General features: G+C 43.4%; 1 protein-coding gene across 2 annotated transcripts in view; it reads left to right on the top strand.

Annotated features, from left to right (window-relative positions):
• Positions 1 to 210: 210 nt before the first annotated feature.
• The window catches only part of TNPO3 (transportin 3), a 40,536-nt gene continuing 18,281 nt past the window's right edge, over positions 211 to 22,465 (top strand). For both annotated transcript variants that reach the window (XM_073652553.1, XM_073652552.1), the window contains exons 1-9: positions 211 to 636; positions 1,571 to 1,771; positions 5,076 to 5,149; positions 5,228 to 5,384; positions 6,266 to 6,409; positions 7,505 to 7,680; positions 14,382 to 14,520; positions 17,974 to 18,120; positions 18,848 to 18,955. In XM_073652553.1, the coding sequence (XP_073508654.1) occupies positions 523 to 636; positions 1,571 to 1,771; positions 5,076 to 5,149; positions 5,228 to 5,384; positions 6,266 to 6,409; positions 7,505 to 7,680; positions 14,382 to 14,520; positions 17,974 to 18,120; positions 18,848 to 18,955 (1,260 nt within the window). In that variant the 5' untranslated portion in view covers positions 211 to 522. The remainder of the gene's footprint in view (positions 637 to 1,570; positions 1,772 to 5,075; positions 5,150 to 5,227; positions 5,385 to 6,265; positions 6,410 to 7,504; positions 7,681 to 14,381; positions 14,521 to 17,973; positions 18,121 to 18,847; positions 18,956 to 22,465) is intronic.

Below are 22,465 nucleotides of genomic sequence, written 5' to 3'. Positions count from 1 at the left end.
GGATGGAGCAGCTCTTTCCACCACCTGCCACCCGGAGCCCACAGCACGGCCAGTCCCTCAGTGCCGGGTCCATGGGGACGTCCTGCTGCCTCTGCGGATATGAGCTGTGCTGAGGGATTTGGGCTCGGCTCTCACTAACTTCTCCCCCACACAGTGAGTAGTAACATTTGCTTCCGCTTTCTTAGTTCCGTACAACTGGGGGGCGTTGATGAGCGGCGGACTGACAGGAAGTGGCTGCTGACGTACGTCCTGCCCGGGAAGCAGCCGCCTTCCTGAGGTGCTGGAGAGGTGGGGAGGCTGCGTGTGACGGGTGAGAACACCCCGCTGCTGCTCCGTACGACCCTGTTTGGCTCCTGCTCTCTGCCATCTCCGCGGAGAGCAGGCGGAACGTCGCCGCGCTGAGAACGAGTTGCTGGTCGGACACGTTGCTGGTGCACAATCACAGTTCCGGCCGAGGAAGAGGATGAGTCGTGGGGAGCGGCGGCTGTAAGACACTACGAGATCTAGCGTGCACGCTGAGCTATGGAGAAGCCGGCCCTGCAGACCGTCTACCAGGCCGTGCAGGCGCTCTACCACGACCCGGACCCCAGCGGAAAGGAGAGGGCATCGCTATGGCTAGGAGAGCTGCAGAGATCGGTGAGGCCTCATGGACTATTCCTGGGGGACAGGGGATCAGACGTGCCGCCGGATGCTGAGGATGGCTGCCCTCACACCGGAGGAGGCTGCTCTGGCACAGGAGAGCCGGCATGTATCCCCGGCCATGCCCCCTACAGTCAGACCCGTACAGTGGAGCCCCTGGGGATGGCCTCCTGGACTGGGCAGATGTCTGTCCTGATCCTCAGGGGGACGCGTTACTGCTGACCGGTGTCAGCGCAGGACCGGACGAGTTGTCAGAGGAAATAGATGGGATTTCTGCTGTCACATGAGGCGCTGCTCGCCCGTCATACGGACCGCCAGTCCTGTGAGCAGCGATCCTCCAGCAACTATATGGTTAAATGGGTTCAGCCACCAGCTTTCTCCTGTAGGACTAGGAAGTGTCTAAAAATCTGCCCATTTGATCCAAGCAGTTGGCATTAGTCACCCATAGGGTCCCAGTAAGGGGGTACGTTAATGCCGACCTCCACAGCTCCTGGCATCTGTCGGGTCAGTAGGGACCTGTTGATCAATTTTGCTCCTTCCTGGCTCGTACACCAACGGTGGTCCAAACGTTTACCAGTCGCTGTTCTTGTAGACCTCCATGTGAAGGATGTTTTTTCCTGCCCATACAGAGGTCTCCATGACAGAACTGCACAGGGATGGGAGATGTTTGTGGTAGTGCAGCCTCAGGATCAGGCTTCGGGGTAGATAGTCTACACTATTTCAGGTTTCTCATTTGGTCTTCTATAGATTTCTTCCAGTCGTTCTCCTTTGGGACCTGTTTACATTAGGTTTATTCCATTTTGTACAGCCTGGTCTGCGGAATAGCGACATAAATCTGTTAGTCATCCATTGCTATGGCTGAGGAAATCTCATACAGTTGATAAAACATGCAGGGAGTGATGTCTGACTTTCTTTACTCTCTCGTTCATAGGTGTTTGCTTGGGAGATCTCGGACCAGTTGCTGCAGATTCACCAGGATGTGGAGTCTTGCTACTTTGCAGCACAAACCATGAAAATGAAGATTCAGACCTCTTTTTATGAACTGCCTGCAGACTCCCATGCTTCCCTGCGGGACTCCTTGTTGTCCCATATACAGAACTTGAAGGACATGTCACCTGTCATTGTAACTCAGGTACAGTTCTATGCACCATAGTCTGGAGACATGCAGGAAAGCTGTTGACTCTTGGCCAGTCTCTACTACCGTTTCCCACACTATTTTGTCAAACGTGTGATAAAATTCCTATACTCTAGTTCCCACAAATACGGTCTGTCTATTGCAGCACACAGTTTCCTTTTCACCCACTTTCAAACGATGAAAACGGCAGACATAATTAGAAATCCTGATTTTTCTCTGCCTTCCATATGCTGTTTCATAGGCTGTGTTAAGATGGCGGTAATTTTTGGTCCATATACACCACAATGCACGGAATGATCCTGACTTACAGTTCCATAGGCATATATGAGGCTGTGTGGTGGGTCAGGATGCCCGCTTTCAGTTCCTGCATTATGGACCGTGAAATATGGCAGTCTGAACTCTGCCTTAGAGGAGAGTCAGACGGCCCTATAACTTGGCCGAGCATCGCAACGCATTGCTCAGACTCTCCGTCGGCTCTCCTGACCAGAGCATGACCACATCTATTTGTGTGCTGCTGTCACGCTCGGGTCAGGAGATCCGACGGCCAGTCTGAGCATTGCTTTGCTATCCTTGTCCGAGTTATACGGCCATGCGGCTCTTCCCTCAATTATTTTTGTCTCAATACTTGTTGATTGGTTCAGGAAGCTGTAACACTGTCTCACATGGCAGCATCAAGTACCCGGAACCACAGGCTATAAGGGTTAAATCACTGTGCAATACAGCATTTTTTTCACCTTTCCAATATGCTTTGGGTTTCAGGCTTCCACATCTGAAAGATCCCCACTTGCTTTAATGATTCTTGTATATATTAAAACCTATAAAGACCTTAAGCCTTCTGCACATGGTCATGTACAAGATCTTGTATTCTAGATTCAGATTTATATAGAACTTTATGAAGGATTTAGGATTCCTGGATTGCGCCATCATATTACGGAGAGATCTTCCCATAGAAGTGTTTCCTCTAGGGGAGAGTACTGTTAAAAAGTCCCTCCATACGCTGGTGTATGATATAACCATATAGAAGACTGCTTATACTCCCACAGACTGGGATTTACTACAATGTGTCTGATCTGTGATCTTAAAGAAGTTAGCCACCGTCCAGTTATTGTTTGGAGATGTGAAAAAATCCATTTAATCGAGTTATTTGGCTGCCGATTGATGGACTTTTGACCAGACCTGTCCATCATACACCTCTATACTGTCAGATTGCCAACGGCACTGCTCGTGTGCTAGTTACTAGAGCCGTGCACTGGTTATTGCAGGCCGCTGGTGGACTTCTGGTCACATTTTTCCCCGTAGCTGCCATATTCTAGACTAGTGCCATTCTGTGAGGGTGCAGCACTTGTGGAAAGTGGACATTGGAGCTACTGTAGCAATTAGGATATACCAGTAACTTGGATATTTGCAACACAAAAATGATTAGAAAGTGGCAAACTCCGTTAGTACAGCAGCAAAGCATTCTCCAATGCTGGTCTGAAATGTTTTCTAGCTTACAGAGGTTTGCTTGCACTGAATACTATATTCAGGAGTATTAGGTATGTTCTTTCATCTTTTGAGGGTAAATCAAGTGCTTCCACTGATTGCTAGGAGAGAATGTTCTGATGAATGAATATATGGAAAAAGCCCAGGACGCTCCCTTCTCGGTTATTTTTAATGACCAGTAGTATGTGGACTCCCTTATAATTGGTAGGTTGGGGTGTTTCAGCCACACCCATGACCTTCCGTGTGGCATAGGATGTCACCATTCCATCATAGTCAGCTCATGAACTTTCTGCTGGCGCTGCCCCATTTAACTGCAAGTACTATTGTAAAGTAGAAATGTTCAGATCGGGACTGACCCAGCATACATTATCAAGTCACATCCTGATGCATCAGTATAAGAACTGTCGTCGGGAGATATATTGATTTATGTTTCCATGGCACAATGCCAGACATCAACTAGAGTTAGTGGAAGACTGCTAGGGGCCGATTATTTAAATCAATTTAATCAGAATCTGGTGTCAATTGCTTAGAAAAGTTGCATAACTTTTGGTGTTTCACGTTAGTTTCTCCAGGCTGTGCCAAAAGGGGCCGATTGGGGGCGTGACACCGCAGCTCGTCAAATTCATGACAAGCTGTGGTGGTGGTCTTTATGCCATAAAAGTGTCCTTTTTGCCATAATTTTTGTAATTGCAGCAAAACCACCACAATTTTTTTTACAACAGTGGTGCAAAAGACAGCTCTTGTGTTAACACCCTTATTTCAGGTGTAGTGGAAAAGTAAAGCAGTTTTCCTTGGTAACTAATGAGTTGTTCCTTTTATTTTCTGGAAATTGTGAGGGGAAAAATACAAGTGGCACTCACCATCCATAAAATCTTCATTTTATTTTTGTAACATTAAAACATGAGCGGGAGGAAGTGGGGTGCGTTATGGACAGCGGCCGGTTTGCTTATTGCTGCTCTTCTACGGGTCTGTTGGGACCCGGGGAAGCATTGTGATGTGCGAACCGGCCGTCCTCTATAATGCACCCCGCTTATGTTTTAATGTTACAAAAATAAAACTACAATTTTATGGATGGTGAGTGCCACTTGTATTTTCTCACATTTTCCAGTTTTGGCCACTCAGTCAAGTTGAGCACCACATGTTCCATTTTCCGCAGTGTCTGTTCTATGCCTGACAAGGAGGTGTCCCGGTAGGGCTGAATTTGTTCTCTTATAGATTCCTGTTCATTTTATTTTCATCGGGCCCTTAAATCATATGAGCGAATGCTCTGTTTCTCCTTTGTGTTAGTTTTGTAAAATCACCGCCTTTACCATTGGAGTTGTGTGGCATATGTCAGGCAACAACGTTTACTTCTAAGAGAAGGACAAATATTGGCGTCCTCTAACTCTGGTGAAGAAAACCTTACTACTATAGTACATCGTCTCTTAACTCCTGTCCTCTAAACCAGGCAGCGCCTCCACATTAGTTGTCCCCTCTGTAGGACCTGTTTGGGGTACTGGAGTTGGGAAACGCTGCTGTACTATAGTCACCGTTTAGAGGCAGGACCATGCCCTGTTTGCCAATTAGGACACCCAGTTTTTGATTGACTCGTGCTATAAGAGCTCACTGTGAACTGCACTGAGGAGCAGAGGCCATCATGACTGCGTTTGGGGCACAACTCTATATTAATTCCTATGGTTTGGGAGTGAGATATACAACCAGCACACAGATGTTCAGTGGTTCACATACTTTTGTCCTGTCTATAGAATATATTCTCAGCAATGCTCCATATTGCATTTATGATTGGTAAGAAATTAATCTGGTTTCTTTTGTTGTTTAGCTGGCTTTAGCAATAGCAGATCTTGCCCTGCAGATGGCTTCTTGGAAAGGCTGTGTGCAGACACTTGTAGAAACGTAAGTACTTGCCCTTTATGAACATATCTGTCCTACACAATGATGTGTTGTTCCTCACGGAGCTGCTGTTTCCACCAGGTATAGTAATGATGCCTCGTCATTACCCTTCCTCCTGGAGATCCTTACTGTGCTGCCTGAGGAGGTGCATAGCCGATCCCTGAGAATCGGTGCTAATCGTCGTTCTGAGATCATTGAGGACCTGGCGTTTTACTCCAGCACTGTGGTTTCTCTTCTGGTATGGAAATTCTTTTCATTGCTATATTGATGGAGGCCCTGCCCGGTAGGGTGTCGACACTAGGTTGGGGGAAAAAAAAAAGTCAGCACGTCCGATAACCTTTTGGAATTGTTTTGTATTTATATTCTGGTATACAATCTCTTTTTCGGGGTGAACGTATTTCTTGAAGCTGAATTTGGCCCACTTTACTGGGAATATGTGTGTTGTATTTTGAAAGCTTCACACACACACAAGCTGGTCATGCGGATTATTCCCATCTCATAAAGTTATGGCGTATCGCTAGGGTATGCCATCTTATTGATTGAAGGGGTTGCAAGTGGTGTAGCCTGCGTCCCCCATACTACTGTATGGCCTCAATTCGGTGTTGTCCCAGAGGGGGAACCCACCAAAAAGTCATGGTGGGTTTTAGCAACGTAGCATCACTTTTTTTTTTTTTTTAAAGGGAATGTGCCTTTAATTTGGTGTTGAATACGTTTTGCTGCTGATGACCCTAGCTTTGTGGGGCACAGTTTACTTGTCACCCATGGTTTGCTACCTATTGCTTTCCTGCTGTTGGGAAATTCCTAGCATTCAGAGCAATGGATCACGGCTGCTTAATAGCAGCAAATCCATCTTGTTTGAATACTTATGAAGTTCTTCAGCTGGTATATATACTTCCAAACGGGGGCGTCTTTTTTGGTTGTTGTGTCTTGGGTAGTTCTCCAGAGGAAGGAAATACCAGCCTGTATTATATAAATGTTATATGGACCTGAATTTTCCGTGTCTTTAGGGGTAATTAAAACTTGTTCTCTATACGCACTTGTGACAGCACCGCTTGTTATAGCTTTGGTCCTTTTATATACATCAGTGCATGATAACTGTTTTCTCTTTGTATTCTTTAGATGAACTGCGTAGAAAAATCTGCTGGGAATGAGAAAATGCTGATAAAAACCTTCAAATGTTTGGGCAGCTGGTTTAATTTGGGGGTCCTAGACAGCAATTTCATGGCAAACAATCGACTCTTGCTGCTCCTCTTCCAGGTCCTGGTAAGTCATGGCTCAAGGCCATTTAATGCCTGGGCTCGTCTGCTGTTGTGTGAAGGCCTTCCTCACTCACGCCGTGAGTGTCCACTTGGTCTTGCCAGGAACAACTCATGACACACGACCCTGACGGAAGGCTGACCTATGTCCTTACCATGAGTTCTGGTCCTTTAGGCTTCCATTGTAAGCAGCACTCAGGGCTGTATGCTCAAAGTATAACTATCCTTTCCAGATTAGCAGCATGGGGTCTAATGAACTTTTAGGTTTTTTGCTGTGTGAACTTTTGTTGCGCCCCCATAGTAAAAGACTATTGTTCCTCTTCAGAATCACTGGATAGCAAAGATGATGGGGCGAGACCTCTCTACTGTTCTGTTCGCCAGCACTCTCTGCATGGCGCTGTCTGCTCTCCCTTCAGGCAGTGCTGCTTGCTTGAGAGTGTGCTTTGGCTACAGTCCAATCCGGACAAAGCCAAACTGTTTGTGAGGTGTCTCATCCCTAACTAACGCTGCTGAGTAACCAGAGAGTGACTGTAACAAGTATAAGGATCAGTGAGCGCACCAGGGAACACTGTATGTACTGAGACAGTGTGTATAGGGAGTAAGACCTGACCCTCATCAAATATCCGTATTCAGCCAGTACAGAGCTGAGTATGAAATCCACCCACAACCATGGTACAGATGGGGAAAATACACAAGCCAAAGGATTGCATTAAAATGTATATAATTGTTAGGGTTATTTGACGCAATAAAATAATAAATGAGTTACTCTTTAAGGTTTAGTGACCCCATTTGGCCTGTGTTGGGCAAATGGCGCATTATGGATACACTTGGTGTGTACGTCAGGTGCTTTTCCCAGCATATGGATGAAGTGTATGGCCATGACGTAAGGAGAACAGTACCTAAGCTTGCTATAAGCTTTTAGCCTCTGACTACTGCTGGTTGTTTCCCAGCACCTCCATGTAGATTTCCTGTAGATCACTGACAACTCAAGTTGTGCGCTCCATAGCTCTCTTATTGTGATGGCCGTGACCCAAAAATAACAGGTTTAATTTTTCACTGTAGCCTGTACTCTTGATCACATTGAGGTGTCTTGTGTTTGCAGCAACAGGACCAGACCCCTTCCAACCTTCATGAAGCTGCTTCTGACTGTGTCTGTTCTGCCCTCTACGCTATTGAAAATGTTGAGATCCACCTGAACCTGGGAAGGCAGCTCTTCCAGGGAGTGCTCACACTTGAACCAGCATATCACATGGCGGTGGCCCGAGAGGACATGGACAAGTAAGATACAGAATACAGTAACAGGCTGGGTGTTGACTTGGTGAAGGAGTAATGTAAAGGTGACTTAGCAGATGTTATATATATCATAACTATCTGTGTACATTCAAAATGTGATAACCAACCATTTTATGAGCTCACTTCTATCCTGGCATATCTGCACTGCTGCCCGACCCTTACGGGAGCTGCCAGGGTTGTGTCGTTCTTATGCCTTATGAGGAGTAGCCATCTCTCGTTTTCAGAGGGCTAGCTGCTCCTCAAAGTAAAATTCCAGCAATGACAGGATTGCTGGTATAGGTTTTCTCTTCCAGGTCTTGCAATTGATTGGTTGTTATACTCTCTCCAATATCTCAGTATATGGACTGTGCTATAATGAACACTAAAGGATATACGATTCTTTTCTCTTGGTCGTCACCTATGTTCTGGTATCTCTGAATCCAACTGTAACACTGTCACTTTGCCAGTGTGTGCAGTCAAATGCGATGACTTTACTACAGTCTGAATGTGACAACCAGTTCATTATTGCAGAAATGCCTACATCAGTAAAGATCTTATCGCGCTCCGTCACCTGTGTGCATCCAAGGTCTCCCGCACATAGCAGACAGTGTGAAAGAGGCGAAATCAGACAATTTCTGCACCTAAAGGGAATCTGTCAGTTGGATTTCACCACTCAAACTATTTATATGTGCATGTAGCTCCTGAAATACCTTTAGATTGACAGTCTGTTCATCCACTACTGAGAAATCAGTGTTTGAATAGATGCACTAATGTCTGATAGATCTGAAGCCTCTGTCACTCCAGCTCTACTCCCCACCCAGCGACACCTATTCTTGCTTGATTGATGGCTCCTTTGCTGGAAGTTATACAGCTTAGAGACTGTCAGTCAGCAGGAGGAGACGGCGCTGGGCAGGGAATAGAGCTGGTGTGACAAATCTCTGACAGCAGCATTTAAATGGAATCCATGGGCTTCCCAGCAATGCAATCGTGGGAAGCCCATGGATTACTTTGACATCCATGGGGCTGCTGAAGGCTGAGCTCCATAGGAGACTTGAGATTTTCACTATATACTGAAAAACTGCAGGTTGAAGTCCCCTAAGGAGACTACATAATATAAAAAATTAAAAAAAGCATTTTTAAAAATATATTTAAAAATACATAAGTTCACCCTACTTTTCCCCCATCAAAAACAAAGAAAAAAATATATAAATATTTTTGTTACAGCTGCATTTGTAAAATTCCATTCTCTTAACATATGGAATCAACACGATCTGTAGAATACCTATAGAGAAAATAAAAATTACAGAAGATCATTTTCTTTGGGGCACCTCACCTCTCTAAACAAAAAGGAAGTAATAATCAAAGCATATACACATATACACAAAATTGGTATAAAAACAAACAAACGTCAGCTCACTGCAAAATAAAGCCCCTACTCTGCCCAATCAACAGAAAAACAAAAATCTTATGGGTCTGTGAAAATGGCAAAACAACCCAATTTTTTTTTTTTTTTTAATATTCTGATTTTTTTTCATCACTTAAATAAAAAAAAAGATATATGCACTTTTGGTATTGCTGTAACCAGATTGACAATCCTATTTCCAGGCCATTTTTACCCCTAAATGCCCTAAAAACAATGGCAGAATTGTATTTTTTTTCACCAGTTCATCACACTTGGAATTTTTTTCTCTTTTTAAGTACATTATAGGGTAAAATGAAAGGTGCCATTTTAAACTACATCTTGTCCCCCCAAAAATAAGCCCTGACAGGTCTGTAGATGGGGAAAAAATGGCTCTTGAAAAAAGGTGAGGAATAAACAAAAAATTCCCTGGTCCTTGAAGTGTCAATGGCCAAATGTAATTTCCTTTGTTAATAATTGCATTGAACCCGTAGTAAACTGTTGTTATATGGATAGTGCCCATATGTCTCCCATTTGTTTTAACACACCTATTGAGTTTAGTTTGAGCAAGTTTGATCCAAAAAATGGATCAAAGTGGTGCCTGCTGGGATTTTAATGAGAGAAGTTCACTGGTCCATTTGTAATAACCATTCATGTGAACTACCCTATTGCCTTGCATTCGTCCATTTGCTTTCTGTACCCTATCAGTTTTACATACAAACAGCACATACATGTAAAATACGCTTGTTTGTGCAAGCCCTTAATTCTACAAAATCCTGTTCATGTTCCCTCCACATCTGTTACTGGGGTTGTTCACTTTATTTTTTTCAGTTAGATTTTTGTGCACATTAACTCTCCTCTATCATGTCATAAGAAAGTTTTGGTGTAGGTTCAGAATTTGAGACCCCCAATTATTTCAGCTCTTGGAAGCTTTATTTGGAAAGGACATCGATCATAGTCTTTTGTTTTGATCACGTCTTTTCTCCAGTAAAGCCAAAGTTCTTCAAATTTTCTTTGACCTTTAGAAATAAAGCAAAAGAAGTAAAAATGTTTTTATATAATCGACACTAAAACTGGATAAACACAGGTTAAAGAGTTCTCCAGGAATAGAAAAAAAAATAACCAAGGAAATGTCATAATAAATTCCTAGATACATTTAATTAGCAAATCACAAGACTTTTCTCTAGGGAGGTGATCACTATAGAATAAAAATGTCCACCATCCCTTTACATTGACCTAAACCTGTCCTACAATGTTAAGACGTTTCTGTGAGCATGTGCCGTAGGAAGCTCCACTGCAGTGACCTGGACATGATATATAACTTGTATTATCATTCAGAAGGCATAGTGGACTGCAGTGAGAGCAGCCTCCTCTTACCTCAGCACCCCTGGTATCTAGTATTACATCAGAAAGGTAGGGGGTGGACAACAGTGTGAGCAGACAGCCACATTTTACCTCAGCACTCCTGGTATATCCAGTATTAGATCAGAAAGACAGTGTGGACAGCAGTGTGCACAGTCTCTTCTTACCTCAGTACCCTTGAGAATCCAAGAATTTATATTAGATAGACCTGCTGGGCAGCAGTTTAGCAACCTTACTCTTACCTCAGCACCCATGGAATCTCCAGTATTAGATCAGAAAGGCAGTGTGAGTGGCCTCTTTTTACCTCCGCATCCTTGGTATCTCCATTATTAGATCAGAAAGAGAGGATGGACAGCACTGAGTAGCCTCTTTATACCTCAGCACCCTGCTATCTCCAGTATTAGATCAGATAAATAGGGCGGACAGCAGTGTGAGCAGCTTCTTCTTACCTCAGCACCTCTGAGAACCCAAGGATTAGATAGACATGGTGGACAGCAGTGTAAGGAGCTTCTTCTTACCTCAGCACCCCTGGAATTTCCAATTTTACATCAGAAAGACAGGATGGACAGCAGTGTGAGCAGCCTCTTTTTACCACAGCACTGCTGGTATCTCTAGTATTAGATCAGATACACAGGTTGGACAGCAGTGTGAGCAGCCTCGTCTTACATCAGCACCCTGGTTTCTCCAGTATTAGATTAGAATATTCACGTGAAGATCATCTTCCTACGCATGAAGGCAGTGAGTGGAGCTTCCTACTGCACATCCTCACAGTCCCTGCCTAACATTTTAAGGTAGGGTTTCTGTCAGTGTAACAGGTCGGAGACCATTTTAATTCTACAATAATTAGCTCCCTAGACAAAACAATTGTGATTTGCTAATTAAAAGTATTTTCATGATATTTCCATTAATAGCTTAGTTTCTTCTAATCCCTCATCACCCCTTTAAAGTTTGCTGAACTTGTCGACTTAAGTTTCATCAGGCAGCAATCTTATGTGTACTGTATTTTGACCTGTGATGGAGGATCAATAAATACAATCTAGCGTATCCGGTCAAGGTCTTTCAGGAGATAAGCTGCCATTGCCCTAAGTGTCTTATTCCCTGGACCTATTGAAATAGTAAGTAAGTAGCTGTATTTGGGAAAGTCTGCAGAAATTGAGCATATTGTGCCTAGCCAGCCTTCTAAACATGTCAACCACATAGTTATTTACTACTACAACCTTCCAACCTTTCTAGCTGGAGTGGTCTACCATACATGTTTACTGGCAGAAAGAAAGCTACTAGCATCCACCCACTGCAGCACAACTTTTCTGCAAATGGAGGATCGGACACGATGATATCCAACATGTCTAAGACATTGTCAAGTGACTGAGCGTTTGAGGACAGTCGCCCCCATTCGATTCCATTCAGTTATGGTTGTGACTGGTCTTGCATGAGGAGCATCTGCTCATGGGAGTACAGTTTATAAGCTTTTTTTCTGTGTGATGACGGTATATTAATATCATCTAAAATTGTTGTAGATATTTAGTCTTTTAGTTTCATTTAGTCCTTTATGTAAACTAATGCATCAAAATGATAACACGCAATCTAGCAGATGGTTTGGTGGTTGTCTGCCAGCTGACTCAGTCTTTTCTTAAGCCCCATTCATTTGTCTAGTTCCATATTACGCTGGGTGATGGCATTGGGCCTTAGTCATCCAATTTGAGAATGTGAGTGAGAAAAATCCTCTTCTAATCTTTTGTGGTGGTCAGCAATTTCATGTAGTGAGAAAACAGGAACAAGGGGACGCCTAGGTTGGTGGAAAGGGGACGCCAGCTTTCATAATTCAGCAGTGATAATCCACGTGCTGTAATGAAACTCGTTTCCTGTGACATCCTGTATGGAAGACACCTCAATGGTATGTGCTGGCAGCATACGCGACATTTACAGCATAATCTGAGCCGTGCTCACATGGTTGGTTTCACATTTCTTTATTGAAGGCCAAATGCCGTCACCCAGTTGCAGGCTTAAAGGGATTGTCCTCTTTTAGAAAGCTTTTCCTGGTTGTGAATAAACAAATTGTACTTGTGCTGTACCCCAGAAGGGAAAGTAAAAGTGCTTTGCCGCTGCTGCAGTGACTTGAAGTCTAAAGCGCTGCAGCCAATTAGATTGCTCAGCGGCTCTGAGCGGTTCGCACCGTTTATACGGATGAAGCGATGTGGACATGATGCCACCCCTGCAGCCAAAAAAACAGAAACTGGGCGGAATCACTGCTGGACCGCCGAGTGTAAGGAAGGCAGATTGTGTTGTTGTTTTTTTTTTTTTAACTATACATATCAGGAAAAGTTTTCTGGTAGGGGACAATCTCTTTAAAGGTTTATTTACAAAATGGATTCTACTATTTGGAATCGGATGCTGTTACCCATCATGTTGTCTCCTACATCATTACTATTATACTATGAGTTGCGGGGTTTATTTCTTAACGTTCTGTTTATATCATGATTCCACACCGCACATTTTAGGCCACTGAGTAAAGTGTCCATACAGTAAAGTGCAAAGTTTGCCATACCAGCCAGTTTGGGTTATACTGGCCAACTGTCTTCTGTGTACAGGGGTGTGATGACTCTCTCTCACCCAACCTCACCTTCCCCCAACAGCAGATATCCGCGAGAAAGAAGGATCAGGCATGTTGGATCTCATCATGCTTGATCCTTTTGTCTTCCGGGAGGTAGGCCTCTGCCAGAGGTTTTTGGCAGCAGCTTCTTTCCTTCTACACAGTGGTACACATGTATGCTTGGAATAGCCGGCTGTGCATGTGCATAGGGGAGTGAGGAAGAATAGCTGTCAGAAAAACACACGTTGCAAAGTGTATGGGCATCTTAAAGTGGCCCGCTTTTGCACTTACCTTATACCTGCCTGAGAATTTTTATTTATTTTGTTTTACTGTTCCAGAGGTATGGACCCTTCTATCTAGTGTGCCCAATGTCCTGAATTCTATTATCTTTACCAATGGGGCGTTGATCACAGGATAATTATGCAGAAGAGCCTAAAAACACGCCCCAGAGAATCCTGTGAGCCTCGCTCCCTTGGAAAGTTTTTTTCACACTAAATAAAAAGGCACATCTCTCTGGAACTATATGGCAGATTTATTTAAAAACAAACAAACCCACAAGCACAATACTCGGGCGTAGCAGGAATAAAGTAAGCACAAAAAGCTAATTCTGGGCAGTTTTGATCTGGTAGGGATAATCTCATCTGAGCAAGTTCTCCCCTCTCCACAGGTCCCACCGCTGGGCTAGCTCTGGTAATCCTATAGAAAGTGAAGGGCATGGTGGCGTGCATGTGTTCTCGGCATCAGGGCCATCAGCAAGTTGACATCTGTGGATAATTGATTACTTGCTCAGATGGGAATAACCTTCTAACTGATTAATTTAATAATCAGAAGAGCTATGAGGAGATGAGTTTCCTCTAAATTGTGATCTAGAAGTATGCTGATTTCTCTGGTCAGCCATGACAAAAGCTTGCTTCTTCTGACAACTCACTTGCGCAGTCTGTCACTTGTCGAGTGCATGGAGTGTGTAAGTTACACACTTTCCCCACCACCTTCCTTGCCCTTTTGTGGCAAAACTTGCGCTGTCTTGAGTGTCTGCTGTTCAGAAGGAACCTTAGATGTGCTCAGCACAGAGGACATCAGCCACATGATCCTTCCAGAGCCATGCAGCACATCAATCATTCAGGAATGAGGCGTCTGTTCAGACTAGCTTGTATTACTGGATCCAGGGTTGGAAGGACGACTTATGTTTGGGTTCACATCTGCAGGGTGGAATCATGAGGCAGCATGACTGCGGCTCACATATGTGTAATCTCTGTGGCCAATGGTTTAGGAAGCTTTGCTTCTCCTTTTAAGTGATACTTGGCTTGTGTAAATTTCCAGTTTAATTCTCTCTTTTTTTTTTTTTGTACATTTCAGGGTGTTAAACTATTGCAGGATGTTTACAGAACTGTGTGAAACCTTTCTAGAGAAGATCGTTTCTACTCCAGGTCATGAGCTGGGAGACCTCCGAACGCTGGACCTTCTCTTGATTTGTGCTGGTCACCCACAATATGAGGTAGTGTGATTGGCGTCAGGGACGTAAAAGAACGTCTTGTTAAAATGGCTGTAAGATCCTTACACTGAGCAGTACACGGTTATCAGATCATTTGCTTTCAGATGCCCCTAGAACACTATTGGTTATCTCCATTCAGCACATGTACATCGTAGGCTTCCATCACATGCCCTGAACATACTGTCTACATTCACCTGGTGGACACCAAAATAGCGGCAGCCTGACATATGACATGCTGCTATGTGTTGGCATAACTTTTTTTTATTGTATAGAATTAGTGCAGTTCACTATCATACATGCATCACAAGTGCCCAGGTTCTGTTTTATAATGGTCTGTATGGCGTAGAATCCTACCGGGGCATCTTTAACCGTAGGAGTGCTATGTGCCGCATGCAAGTTTAGGCCTACATGTTGTAGGCTTCAACTGCGGAGAAGGAACGCAGCATGAACATAGCTTAATATTAAATGTTACTGTACTAGTGCAGTGTCTTATAGATACTGTTCGCTTTTGGTTCTTGCAACATGTATTTTAAAGTTATGTGACAGACTAAAGCAATTTCACAATATCCCCAAGACAGTTACCAGTGGGTACTGAACGATATGTTAATATGTATTATACACACCTGCATATTTCCTCAAAAATGTATATTGAAATTGATATATATCTAGCTATCTATCTATATAGATATATATATAATGTCTGTGAGGTGCTGTTGAAATTAATGGGGCTATACAAGCGAGTAAAATATATATATGTCTAGTCCAAATTGAATAAATACATCTTATGAACATCAGATGACATTACACATTGTCATTATTAATTCAGCCAAAACTAGGACAAAATGTAGAAAGTGTATGAAAATTAAGTTTTGCAACAATAAGGTTGCAAATGTTTTGAGACATATCATGATGGGTAAAACCAGGGATCTGTTTCTTGTGTGGCAACTTGGTAATGAGACACCTTTTTGTAGTCCATCAGTTGAACCAGCTGATATTATTTTTCACTAAGTGGCAGGATTGCTTTCTAATTACTGATAGATTTCAGCCGGTGTCATGACTTTCCATGGCTTTTTGCACCTCTTTCTTCATGTGTTCAATACTTTTTCCCTGTGTCATTTCTCATTATTACACAAGTTAATTTATGGACATCTATGGTTTGATTTCTTTGCCTGTGTGGATTGGATGGGTTTTTATTGACATTTGGTGAGCATTTCATGTCAATATCACCTGTAGAAATATATTTACTTAGAAAATTGGTGCAGTGTTCAATACTTATTTCACTCCCCTGTAAGTAGCAGTCAAGTGCTGCTAATGAGATGCACTTGATTAATTGTTCATCAGCAAGTGTGACCTCCTCTATAAAAGCATAAGTTGTGGCAGTTTGCTGGTCTGGAACATTCAGACATGTGTTAACACAATCCCAAGGAGAAAAAAAACATCAGTAATGATCTTAAAGAAGCAATTGTTGTTGCCCATCAATCTCTACAGTTAGCAAGATTATTCACAAGTCAAAAATATTCAAGATAGTGACAATTTTCCCAAGAGTGGAAATCCCTGGAAATTCAACCCACGATCAAACTTTGCAATGCTCAGAGCAATTGTAAACCTCTCGGAGCCACAACTCAACCACAGCATGTTAAATGTTCAAGTTCATCACAGTACAATTAGAAAAAGACTTGACAAGTATGGCCTACTTGGATGGATTGCCAGGAGAAATTCTGTCTGATAATAACATGGCTGTACTGCTAAAGTTTGTAAAGTTGCATCTAAACAAACCACAAGGCTTCTGGAGCAATGACCCCAATTCACTATGACTGGTGTTTTGTACTAAAGAGGGGCTTGCAAGAATAAGTTGCGCCAAATGTGTTAACAGGTGCATGCCACTTAATGAATTTTGGGGTATTTTTTTTGATGGCATGCACCTTGCAAAAAATATTTCTCCAATCAGGGACTGGTGATGTATTTTGCCACTGTCTATGAATTTGACAGGCGGGCTTGAAAACTCCCCAACTCTCCCGCTTCTCCACCCATTTTGGTGTTTTGCTGCTTGAGACCATCGTAAAACTCGCGAAACTTTTGTGTAAGCAAATTGCAACTTTTCAAAGTGTTTTTCATCAGATTTCTTCCGAAAGCGCTTTAATCGCCTCCTATGTGTTTTGGACAGATGAGACCAGAATGGAGATATTCACCATAATTCCCTGCCAATAACCAAATACACCATATCAGCACACACACCTCGATTCAACTGTATGGCGGATGGAGTTGATTTGGGCTTATTTTGCAGCCACAGGCTCTAGGTACTTTGCAGTCATTTATTCGACCGTGAACTCCTCAGTATACCAAAATATTCCAGAGTAAAATGTGAGGCCATCTATCCAAAAGTGAAAGCTTGGCAGAAACTGAATCCTGCAACAGGACAAGGATAGCAAGCACAACAGCAAATCTATATAAGAATGGCTGAAAAAGAATTGAGCTGTAGCAATGGCCCAGTCACAGTCCAGACCTCACCCCAATTGATATGCTGTGGTGGGACCTTAGGTAAGCTCTGCATAAACAGAAGTGCACAAATGATTTTAATGGGTATTGTCCACCCAAAATGAAGTTTTCCCCGAATGCTTGATATTCTGAAAAATACCAAAGGAAACTGTACTCACATCCTGGCCCGTACCAGGAACCAGTGTAGACTGCGCCATGGTTTGCGTTAACACCGGCAGGAAGGAATGAGACTGTTTAAATCGGCAGCAGGACCTGTGATTGATTTTCGTATTCAGATGATTTCTGCAGCGTGTCAACGGTGACATCACTAATGACGCACTGCAGAACTCACCTGACCCCGGCAGACGATCGCAGTTCCCAGCAGTCCTGTTGCTGATTTGAACAGTGACGACTTGCTGCTGGTGTGAATGTAGACCACAGAGCGATTGACCTGGATCAGGTACGCCTGAGGTGAGTGAGAATTACTTCCTTTTGTTTTTTAACATATCAAGCCTCCTGGGAAATTTTCTTTTTTCCCTGACAACCCCTTTGGTACATTGTAAAGAAGAGTGACCTACATTCCTCCTGAAGGACGTGATAGACTGATAAGTCATACAGAACATGTCTACTTCAGTTATTGCATCTGTAATTGGTTCTACAAGCTACTGATTCATGGGATGCACTTAGTTTTTCACAAACACGTCTGCAATTTGACCTAGTTTCTGATAATGACACGGTAATTTGACAAGTGTTGTTTTTCTTCTAAGGTTGTATTTACCCAATGTTAACACTTTTTAAGGACCAGATGTTGTTTTTTTATTATGTCCTGATATATAAAGCCATAGAATTCAAAGAGGGTGTCCTTAGTTTTTCTCCTGAGCATAAATGTAAATTCTAATGGTGTTTTTTTATACTTAGAATCCATCTATATAGTAGTGCAGAAGATCTGTTTTAACATTGCTTTTTTTTCTTTTCCTGCAGGTAGTTGAAATCTCATTTAACTTTTGGTATAGACTCGGAGAACATCTTTACAAAATAAATGACGCTGTGCTGCACAGCATCTTTAAGCCTTACATCCAGAGGCTCCTGCATGCTTTAGCCCGGCACTGTCAGCTCGATCCAGATCATGTAAGTAACACTGTTAACTAATGTAATTATCAGATGATGGATTGTCATCGTGAGAGGCATCTAATGCTTGTATCACTGTGGCCATCCTGTATCTAAGCTAGCCATAGATCAGTGGTGGTCACATTATGGTCTTTTGTGCTGCACAGCATTCTTAGCGAGGGGTGGGGAGGTGTAGACATGCATACCCACAGGTAGGACCTTTTGATGTATGTATGCCTGCAGTTCCCTCCATGTTTTTTTATAGAACTGCTTGTGGCTTTGGCAACAAAGTAGAAGCTGAAAAATCTCAAACTGCAAATAGGGTTCTGAAAAACAGCACTTTATATGTGTATTCTTTTGGTAGAACAGGAGAGGATCCAGTCTTAGTGCCTCCAATGTCGAAAATATGGAAAAGGCTTCACCCTCTATTCTATATCTGCATTAGACTACTGCAGAGGAAGGTCCCCTACATCAGATTATGGCCCCTCTGTACTCTACAATTGGCTCAGTACACAGGCGATCTCCTCCCTGTCCATATACCTTACTAGGGGGTTGGAGGAGACCTTAACAGTACTGTACAAATATATTGTAATGGGTTGCAAGAGTTCAGCCTTTTGTTGTCTTGAAGGCACAGGTAGTAGAGTGCCTTCTCGGATCACAAATGATCTACCTTCAAGGCAAGTGCCAGCTTTTACCCTGTTACGTTTTGTGAAATGCCTTACATTTTTTTTTTTTTTTGCATTTCCAGGAGGGAGTTCCGGAGGAGACAGATGACTTTGGAGAGTTTCGTATGAGAGTGTCTGACCTAGTGAAGGATCTGATCTTTTTGGTGGGCTCTGTGGAGTGTTTCGCTCAGGTGTGTTTTACATGCTTCACCCAGTGATATCGTTTATGTACTTGTACGAGCAGAATATCTTAGTCTGTGCTAGTGTTAGCTATAGCTGCAGTCAAACTTATTCAGCCTCCAAATTGAGTTTAAATCGAGCATGAGGCTGTAAGTTCAAGTTGGGAGACCTGAGGTCTGTCCATGCATTGCGATCCATATATAGACACTGAAATACTGTCGTCTGAACCCGGACTTATTCATTCCCCTGGATAGAATCCCTCTAAGAGCGCACATTTACAGATCCGATGTTGTCTCAAGCACAACTGAGGAATCAAAGACTTCATTATTGGCATCAGCTGTGCTTCAGAAAAAACATCAAACTTCTGGACTGGCTGCGGGTTTGTTTACTGATGTTTTATGGCGTATAAGAAATATGGCTTAACCGCTCTGTGACCACACAATGTAAAATGAAGTCATATAGTCATGACAGGTGTATGGCGCGGGCTAAGGAACTGAGCCCTCACTACCATTACCTGGCAGATGCTGGCTGTATCTTCAGTCAGCATCTACATGCAACAGATGTGACCAGAGCTTGCTGTTTAACTATGTAAAACTTGATATTAATCAATGGCCGTGGCATATAAATGTCATAATTGTTGGTGACCATGTTCACTGGCATTCATCAGTCCCCTGCAATGCAATCGTTGGGAACCGATGGATTGTCATCGCAGCTGGGGTCCTGTCAAATGCCCCTGTAATTGCAATCTTGGTGGTTCTGTGCAGCTCAGCCAAAGGAGATCAGCTACTTTGCAATGTACAAAAATACTGTGGTATTTCAGTATATATAGTACATGCGATTAAATGATCTCAGGTTCAAGTCCCTTTACCAAAAGCAGCCTGTTTAAAAATAAATTCTACCTCTTTCTCCTTGGAGATGTTTTGGAAAAGGTCCCACATATCATTTTATTCTAAGCTAGACTCATTACTACAGTAGATCCATATGATGAAAAATCGTACCCGTTGTCAGGGCTGTGGAGTCAGAGTAAGGCTGTGTGCCCACGATGCGTTTTTTAAGCGTTTCCGCAGCGGCAAAAATGCTACAGAAACGCTTAGAAACGCATGGTAGAAGGTCTGCCATGTCCCCCAATGATAATCCGCATGTGCTGTGCACATGCTGCGGAAATTTCCGCTGCGGATTATCATTGTGGAAAAAAACGCAGCACTACCAATTATTTTGCGGAAATGCTGCATTTTCGCCGCCATTGACTTGCATTAGAACGCACCAATTCCGCAAGACTGCATCTGTACTTGCGTAATTGGTGCGTTCTAATGTGCGGATGGTACCCGGGTGTGGAGGACAGGAGACTCTCCTCCACATCCAGGTACCATTAAAAAAGAATAAAATAAAAAATAAAGATTATATTCACCTTCCTACGGCCCCCGGACTCCTTCCCTGTGCTTGCAGATAGATTGCGCAGGACTGAAGGACCTGTGATGACGTCACAGACATGTGACGGCAGCTCCTTCAGTACAGCGTACCGCGATCTGCCGGCAGCCAGCACAGGAGCGCAGCAGGACTGCAGGGGCCATCGGAAGGTAAGTATAGGTTTATTTTTTATTTTTTGACATTCTCTCGGGTTACACTATAGAAATCCATGCCAGTTGCATGGATTTATATAGTGTGACCGAGTTGTCAAGCACTTTCCAAGAGATGCTAAAATCGCTTGGAAAGCATTTGACACCCACATGTGGAAATGCATGTGAAGAACGCTTCATTTCCGCATGTCCCTGGCAGGAAAACGCATGTACCATCCGCATGCGTTTTTTTCTGCCAGGGAGAGGCAGAAACGCTCAGGAAAAAATCCTGAGCATTTCTGCATCGTGGGCACATAGCCTTATAGCGTCTGTGTCCATTTTGGTGGAGTCAGTATAAAATGGACCGACTGACTCGTAAAATATGTAATAAATTGAGTTCATTAGTGAAATGCAAGATGTGCTGTAAATGTTTTCATAAGAATTTGGGAAAGTTATGAAATGTCCTATAAATGTCTGTTCTGTTCCTGATCTAAGGCTCTCGGCTTTTAGTTGAGATGAATCTGTGCAGCACTTTATGTACACGCTCAGTAGTGAGGCAGGGCTGTGGAGTCGGAGTCAGGGAAATTGGCTTACCGACTCCACAGTCCTGCCTGTTGTCCAGAGGGATAGATACAAGTACACCCGTCACATGGTGCATCAGTATAACAAACCTCTCCCTATAAAGATATGCTAAAGAATTACAGTGAGCATTAAAACACTTAGAGGGGTATTCTGACACGTGCGCATTGGGACACACAGCCCAGCATGTATCGGTAGACTTGATATCACTGCCCCCACTCGTGCCACAATGCGTATATTAGCGGAGCCAGAATTCCCCTTCAATCCCTGGAAATATCCAGAGAAAGGTACTCACCACTTGCGATTATGTTCTCTTCTTTCTAAAAGTCCAGAAAGGCAAAAAATCAAGTAAGGGGAGTTTTGCAAGATACGCCGCAGGCGACGTGCTTGATCCCGCAGAGTCTCTCTTAGAGAAAATAGGAGCACTTCGCTGAGTTGGGCATTCCTGTGTATGGAGTAGCGGGGTGGGGAATTCTGCAGAGAGGGCTGTGAGGGCCTTTTAAAGGGAATCTGTCAGTAGGATCAACCCTCCCAAGTTGTCTATATGGGCATGTAGAAGTGAAAGAGCTGGCAGAAAACAATAGCGAAATAGGGTCTTAATCGATTAAAAGATAGGATGGGTGGGTGATCGAATTGCTCACCTGGCTCGGGTTGTGCAACCACAGAAATCACTTAGCCTGCTACAGACCCATATGGAAGTATAATGCAATGTGGTGGGGGGAGATGGGGTTAATCCTGCAATGCCTCTTGAGATGAAGGAGATGGATGAAGCCAAGGATCAGATAAGTTTGTGGTTTTGTCCTGGGGAAGAAGGTGTATCTACTTTGAAACGCGTCAACAAACAAACGGCATTTTATCTGATCCTTCGATGGCTCCATCCAGTCCTTCGTCCGAATAGGCAGCGCAGGATTAACCCCATCTCCTCCCACATTGCATTATATGTGAATGTAGGCCATAGCAATCGGAATAAAATGATACCATGATATCTGCGATCTTATGTCTTATTTTGTTATATGTAAATGACCTCTTCCAGGCTCTGGGGAGTGTTACCTAGAATATAAGGCTGTGTGCCCACTATGCTTTTTTTTAAACGTTTCCGCAGTGGCAATTCCACTGCAGAAACGCTTAAAAAACGCTTGGTAGAAGGTCTGCCATGTTCCCCAATGACAATCCGCATGTGCTGTGCACATGCTGCGGATTATCATTGCGGAAAAATCCGCAGCACTACCAATTATTTGCGGAAGCGCAGCGTTTTCGCCGCCATTGACTTGCATTGAAGCGCATGGAATCCGCATCACTGCATCTGTACATGTGGAATACATGCGTTTCAATGTGCGGATGGTACCCGGGTCTGGAGAAGAGGAGACTCTCCTCCGGACCAGGGTA

This window comes from Phyllobates terribilis, unplaced genomic scaffold (genome assembly GCF_046119375.1).
Source record: "Phyllobates terribilis strain yellow unplaced genomic scaffold, ASM4611937v1 Scaffold_11__3_contigs__length_659146591, whole genome shotgun sequence".
Taxonomy (NCBI): Eukaryota; Metazoa; Chordata; class Amphibia; order Anura; family Dendrobatidae; genus Phyllobates; species Phyllobates terribilis.
Note: the sequence above shows the minus strand (reverse complement) of the source record. Positions and strands in the feature narration are given on the sequence as shown.